Here is a 7,817-nt window from a genome sequence, read left to right as displayed (position 1 = left end):
CACAAAAGAAAATACCAAAATTCATCAGAGATTTTAATGAAATGAATTCCTCTTGGTGAAAAAATCAAGGATAAATGGAGAAATAATTTTACAAAATTATTATTAATTTTTATTGGATTTTAGATATTTAAAAAAAAGGTGTATAAATGTTCTGAAAATAATTCCGCTTGAGAAAAAGCAAGGTTAAATGCAGAAATAATTTTTAAAATTTAATTACATATTTCTATTGGTTTTCAGATATTTAAAAGAAAGGTGTATAAAAAATATCCTTACCCTTAAAGCAGCATTTTTTAATGCGTATCGCATAGATGCAGAGACAGATCAGCAGTAGTAGGGCAGCCAAACAACCGCCAGCAATGCCCAATAAATAACTCATTTCCAGTGGTTCTGTGGTCGCACAACAAAATACATTTCATTATGCAGATGTGTGGGTATGCGTTGTGTGAGTGTGCGTGCGTATTTGCAGAATAACCAGGTCAGTAGAAAAATGTTCGTAATTATCAATAACATTAAAATGCGTTTGGGTTATTTTCATCATTTGCAGTTCGGTTCAGGATGATGATGGTTGGCCGATTGTTTGGTTGTTGTCGTTATTGTTATTGTATTTTTTTTCGAATAATTGCATTTATATTTAATTCACCAAGAGCGTTGTTTTGTTATTGTAGTTATTGTTGTTGTCGATGGTATTTGCATAAATTGATGACACGTGTTTTCCATTTTGTTGTTGTTGTTAAATAGTAACCATATCAGATGAGATTATCATTAATGTTGCATTGTCATTGAGAGCGTGAAATGGTCATCATCATCATCGGCGAAAGGACATTGTGTTGCATGAAAAAAAATATTAAAAAAAAAACAAAAAAATTTTTAATATGATTACAAGAAGAAAAAAACTATTCTATTAATACCCATCTATACACGCACATAGTTATAAACACAAATGTAATATGCATATGTATGTGAAAGTGTGGTTAAATTAGTTATTTATTGTGTTATATGACAGACAATGTTATAGACATGCAATTATTTATAGAAAAAAAAAAAAACAAAAAATAAATAACATTAGTTGTTACGACAACATTAATTGTTAAGACTTGGAAATTAAAGAAACAAATATATACAAAAAAAAAAAAAAAAATCAGTAAGGAAAGTAATAAAGTCGGACGTGGCCGACTATATGATACCCTTCACCACTTTGGCTATATTAAACAGATGAATCCTAACAGACGTCGCATTTTTAAAAGGGCCATAAAATTAAATTCGATCCATAAACATGTCTTTCTGCTACCGATACTTAATTTTTCATTTGGTCGGATATAGAAGCTATATCTAAATCTGGACCGATTTTCACGAAACTTTGCATACATCGTTCTAGACCTAATTCAGTACACTATACCAAATTTCGTGCAAATCGAAAGATGTATAGGGACTAGAATATAGAATATATGTGGGAGCTATATCTAAATCTGGACCGATTTTCAGGAAACTTGGCAGACATCATTATAGGCTCAATTCAGTGCGTTGTGCCAAATTTCGTGCCAATCGAAAGATATATAGGGACTTTGGTGCACCATTTACATAAAATCGGGCGAAAATATGTATGGGAGCTATATCTAAATCTGCACTGATTTTTTCCAATTCTAATAGGGTTAGTCCTTGGGCCAATTAAGAGACCTTTGCCAAATTTCATCCAATTCGGATCATAAATGCGACCTGTACATTGTACATTTAACATGGACAGACAGACAGATGGACGGACATGCATAAATCGACTTAGAAAGTGATTCTATGCATATTCTCAAAAGGGACATGTGACTATCTCGTTTCCTTTTGCCTGTTACAAACATATGCACAAAGACATAATACCCTGTACTACAGTGTATTGAAGGGTGTAATAATTAATTATTTCAATAATAAAATATTCCTTAAATAAATTCACTTTGACTTTTTTTTAATTTGTAAGGAGTAATTCAAAATGGATTTTTAATTTTAAGGATTTCTTTTCAGGGATCAATTAAAAAAAAATTGAAACAATAAAGCGTGGATTTTTAAAGGAATATTTTTTCAAGAACCAATCAATAAGGCGTGGATTTTTAAAGAAATATTTTTTCAAGGACCAATCAATAAGGCGTGGATTTTTAAAGAAATATTTTTGCAAGGACCAATCAATAAGGCGTGGATTTTTAAAGGAATATTTTTTCAAGGACCCATCAATAAGGCATGAGTTTTTCAAGAAATATTTTTTAACTAAATATTTCTTAACTGAATATTTTTTTAAGGATTAATAAGACGTGGATTTTTAAGAATTAAGGATTTAATAAGACGTGATTTTTAAGGATAAATAAGGATTGTATTCCTAAGAACATATTTTTTGCATGGACCAATAGATCCTGGATTTTTTGGAATGTTTTTTCAACAACCATTAAGGCGGGGTTTTCGAAAGAACTTCGTTTGAAGAAACAGAAGGAGCCATTAAGTAGTGGATTTTTTAAATAAACATTTCTTCAAGAAATAATAAAGCGGCATATTAGATGATTTTTTAGGGACGTATAAGGCGTGTTTTTTAATACATATTTGTTGAGGACCAATAAGGCGTGTTTTTTTTTAAATAAATATTTTTAGGCACCAATAAGGAGTGGTTTTTATACCCTACACAACTATGTTGTCAGGGTATTATAGCTTTTTTGCAGCCCCAAGAGTTTGTAACGCCGCGAAATATTCGTCCTAGACCCATTTTAAGTATACCGATCGTCATATCTTGACTAGGTGAGTCGATCTAGACATGTCTGTACGTCCGTCCGTCTGTCCATTATAATTTGTAAACACGATACAGGCCACAGTTATGGACCAATCTTCACGAAATTTTGCATGTAGGATGGGTTGGAAAAATTTTGGAAAAGATCGGTTAATATTTAGGGGATGAAATGGACCAAAAACATTATTTTTGTCGGTTTTTCTGGTCGCTCCAGAGGCCGCAATTATGGCCCAAACACCGCGAATTTTTGCATGGAGAAGCGGATCGAGCCAGAGAATAGGCATGCTTGTTTAGATAAAGGTCGGTCAATATTTAGGGGGTCAAATGGACCCTAACTTTTGTGTGAAAAATGACAAGATTTGTATTCTATAGCGTATATATTTACCACTGAAGGACGAAGACCCAAGAAGTTGATAGTATATCCAAGAGGAGTGGTTGATCTTTTAATTGATACCAATTATATTGTCGTATGTACTCGGATGCGGGAGTTACACTTAAATATTTACAGGTGCTTACGTATTCAGATATTTTTTAATAACCTATTACAACACTGAAGGGCGGAAATGTAGCGCGGATCGCTTTGAAAAGTTTCATGAGGTTCCAATTATGGTCAAGGACAACGCCTAAAATGTTAGGTGATGATCAGATAATAATTTTACGGATGAAGTGGACCGAAAACTTAATTATTTGTACTTTTAGAATCGAAAGCCGAACATCACAACACAACCCACGGTGAAGGGAATCTGGACAAGTATGTAGAGGGGCTGTACTGATTATTAGTAACACTGACCACTAGCCAGTCAAAAGTGTGCAAATATCGCGAAATATTGCCCAATCTCAGAATATAGAACCACAGAAAGTTAGATTTTCATGGAAGTTGTGTAGGGTATCGTATGGTCGGCCCCGCCCGACTATACTGCTCCGCTCACTGGTTTTAAATAAATATTTAAAAAATTTGTTACACAAAAAATATTTAAAAAATATTTTATTTGAATAGCCTTTGAAAAAATATGACTTGAATAATCCATGCCTTAAAATTTGTTGTATTCCGTCATCCAACATCCAATTATTTCCATTAAAATAATTATTTTTCCAAAATATTAATTTATTTCGGTGTGAATGTGTTTATGAGTATCTAATTACACATTGATATAATATTGATTTAACCCATCAAATTAAATCCACATAATTTGAAATTATACACCTCTCTATTTTCGCCAAAAACCTCAAAATTATAAATTTTAGAAAATAAATCTAATGCATTAACATGGGATGGAAATTTTTGTCAATATGTTTTTCTGCATATTTAAACACAGAAATAGGTTATATAAATATACACACACCATTATTATATAAACTATTATAAAAATAAGCGCTTGTTTTTCCAAAAATAAATAATATTTAAAAATAATTGTCATAATCTTTTGTATGGGAATTTAAGTAAATATCTAAATTTTTGTTTTAATTGCCGTTTTTGAATAAAACAAAAAGCTGAATGTATATATACATATAATTATATATATGTATATATATACAATGAGATTTTAAAGTGACATGATGTAATAGCAGTGGCGTAGCAAATGCATCTTTTTTTAGAAGGGTATTGAAATATATGTAATTGATAAGATGCCAAAAAATTAAATGCTATAGGTCCTCTGAAGATTATTTGAGATAGCCCCCTTATATCTTGTTTCTTGCTACGCCCCTGTTGATGTTGATGGATATTTTCAATTTTTATTTTAAAAACACATAACACTTAAAATAGATTAAATTCGGTGTAACAAAATCGTGTGCTGTTAAACACGCTAGGCCACAATAGGTTAAATGCTGTTTGGGTGTAGGTGAATTTTAATACTCTTATATAATTATATAGTGTATTATTTCAATAACAAATTCTAAACACTTTTGAGTGAATATTTACACAATTATTTATCAACTGAGCTAATTAAAAAAAAATTCCAAAAAAACCTTAAACCAAAGGAGGGAAGATAGACAAAAAAAAAAAAAAAAAAAAAAAAACAATAAGGAAACTAGAAAAGTAGGACTGGACCGAGCTATACAAAAATCTGAACCGATTTTCGGGAAACTTAGCACACATCATTCTAGGCTTAATTCAGTACGTTATGCCAAATTTCGTGCAAATCAAAAGATGCAAAGGGACTTTGGTGGACTATTTACATAAAATCGGAAGAAAATATATACGGGAGCTATATCTAAAACCGATTTTCACGAAACTCACCAATCATCATTTTAGACTTAATTCAGTACGCTATGCCAAATTTAGCGCAAATCGAAAGATATTTAGGGACTTTGGTGCACCATTTACCTTAAATCGGACGAAAATGTATAAGGGAGCTATATCGAAATCGTGACCGATTTTCCTGAAACTCACCAATCATCATTTTAGACTTAATTCAGTGCGCTATGCCAAATTTCGTGCAAATCGAAAGATTTTTAGGGACTTTGGTGCCCCATTAACCTTAAATCGGACGAAAATATATATGGGAGCTATATCTAAATCTGAACCGATTTTCACGAAACTTTACGCACATCGTTCTAGACTTAATTCAGTAGGCTTTGCCAAATTTCGTGCAAATCGAAAGATATATAGGGACTTTGATGCACCATTTACTTTAAATCGGACGGAAACCCGATATGGGCAACAGTTATGGCCCAATCCTCCAGAAATTTGGCATGCATGTTGTTTTTGGTAAAGATTGGTTACTATTTAGGGGAAGAAAATTGACCAAATACTTAATTTTTGTCGGTTTTTCTGCACGCTCCAGGGGCGCATGGAGAATGGGATCGGCCCAAAGATGGGATGGACCCATTACTTCATTTTTGTCGGTTTTTCTGCCCGCTACAGAGGCCGCATGAAGAAGGGGATCTGACCAATGAATAAGCATGACTGTTTTGATAGAGATCGGTCATTATTTAGCGGGTCAAATATACCCTGACTTTTGTGTGAAAAATGACAAAATTTGTATTCTATGACGTATATATTTACTCCTGAAGGACATGAAGGACCCGAGAAGTTGATAGTATATCCAAGAGGTGCGGTTAACATTTAAATTATACTCGGATGTGGAAGTAACGTTCAAATACTTACAGGTGCTAACGTATTGAGATGTTATTTAGTAACTCATTACCACACTAGAGGGCGGAAATATAGCACTGATCGTTATGAAATTTTTCACGATTTTTCCAGTTATGATCACGGACAATACCTATAATTTTCGTTAATGATCATATTTCTTTGTTTTTTCGAGTCGATCTATAGGATACAATTATAAGCCGAAAATGGGGCGAGACCTCTGTAAGGGGGCTAAGTCAAAACAACCCGTACACATATCATTTGGCAATCTAGAATCAGATTATGATAAAGCTGTCATATATATTTCGTCGATTTACATATAAGTCTCATCAGTTGTTCAAAAGTCTTCCTTTAATTTCATACCCCATTTTTTCGTCGTAGCCGAACCTACGATTAGTTATTTTTTATTTCATTTCTTTTTTCCTTTAATTCCTGGAATTAAACTACCTAGAATTGTTCTTTTTGTTGTTGTACTTCGAAGAAAAATTATTCATATTCATATTATTATCGTACAATATATCTTAATTAAATTTTGTTTACTTGATTATATATGTACACAGATACATATATATTCATTCTATATGCTTTGTCATGATATTCATATGAGCTTGTTTCATAGATATGCCATGGCGTTGCATTATCCTGGAGACGTGCAATTGTGTGTATATTAAAAAATTCCTTTGAAAAATCTCGCCATATAACACACACACTGATACACAATATATGTTAGTTATGTATGTTTGTGTGTCACACATAGAAAGGGATTTTGAAAAAAAAATCAAAGAAAATCGCATGGTTAGTAGAAAATTTATACACAACTACTACATAGATAGTACAGGCAGTACACACACACACAGAGTTACAGGCATATACAGACACACACACATAGACATGTAGAGAATTTGTAAAAAAACATGATTTTTCTGCACCTGTAAACGTACCCTCCACATTCAATTGTATGGCATGACGATCGGTGCCACGTTCATTTTCCACAACCAGATAATAAGGACGTGCATCATGTTCGGTGGCATGATGGATGTGCAGCGTCGATAGATAACAGTCCTCACGTGAATCTTGTAGTAAATCATCGGCACGAAAACGGTCTGTTGGAGAGAAGAAAAGAAGAGAAAAACAAAAACGAAACGGAAAACACACACAGAAAGGGAGGGAAGAAAAAAATGGACATGGATAGCAGTAGCGGTGATGCCACACATCACGCCATTGACAAAAGTTAAATAGATGAATGCAGGGATTGATGGATGAATGGTAAAGTATGTTGTAAGGAATAGATGAATAGGTAAGGGGTTAGGTTTTTGTGTAATGCAATATTTATGTATGTAAGTGTGTGTGTAAATAATGGTTGGTCAATTGATTTGTATGACAGTTTTGGGAAATGCGATTTTTTTTTTTGGAATTCATAAAAAGGATAGAAAGGATATTTTAAAATGTGATTAGAATTATGTGATATGTCATATTTATCCATATCGAGATCATGTTTAAATAATTTGTCAAAAAATTGTAATCAATTTCATTTTCAGTTTTCAATTGACATAATTTCGACCCAATTCGAACAGATAAACATCCGACCAATGTGAAAAGTTTCCGAACGGTTTTTCCACAAAAATAGATGTCAGGATTTTTGCCAAAGGCGGAGGAAGGTTGAACATAGATTTCATATCATGCCGTACAAATATTTTTGTTCGACAGAAGCAGTAGCAGTCCAGTAGCATCAGGATAATGATGGTCATCATCATCATCATCATGACGTCGATAACCACCACAATTTCGATGATGATGTTGTTGAGGTTGATTGTGATTGGATTGGTGATGGTGTTCATCATTTTGATTTTTCCCAGGGATAATTATTATTCGCATTTGCGGTAGAACGTTGTGTTGCAAGTATGTGGCCGCCAGAAATTCGTTAATTAGTGGTCAACATGTGGAATTATTTTTGTTATTGTTGGTGGT

At 32.9% G+C, this 7,817-nt stretch overlaps 1 protein-coding gene across 1 annotated transcript; it reads right to left on the bottom strand.

Annotated features, from left to right (window-relative positions):
• Positions 1 to 273: 273 nt before the first annotated feature.
• On the bottom strand, positions 274 to 7,724 carry LOC133336757 (uncharacterized; the record flags this gene model as incomplete). The annotated part of the gene is made up of 3 exons (XM_061545039.1): positions 7,538 to 7,724; positions 6,791 to 6,952; positions 274 to 387 (listed from the first exon to the last, which is right to left on the bottom strand). Coding segments are annotated over exons 1-3 (463 nt in total), but the record flags the coding sequence as incomplete, so codon positions are not given.
• Between the last annotated feature and the right edge of the window lie 93 nt (positions 7,725 to 7,817).

The sequence above is a fragment of the Musca vetustissima genome, unplaced genomic scaffold, assembly GCF_032173495.1.
Source record: "Musca vetustissima isolate MV318-11 ecotype Yass unplaced genomic scaffold, APGP_CSIRO_Mvet_v1 utg255664, whole genome shotgun sequence".
Lineage (NCBI taxonomy): Eukaryota > Metazoa > Arthropoda > Insecta > Diptera > Muscidae > Musca > Musca vetustissima.
The sequence above is the reverse complement of the archived record's forward strand: the minus strand, read 5'-3'. Positions and strand labels throughout refer to the sequence as shown.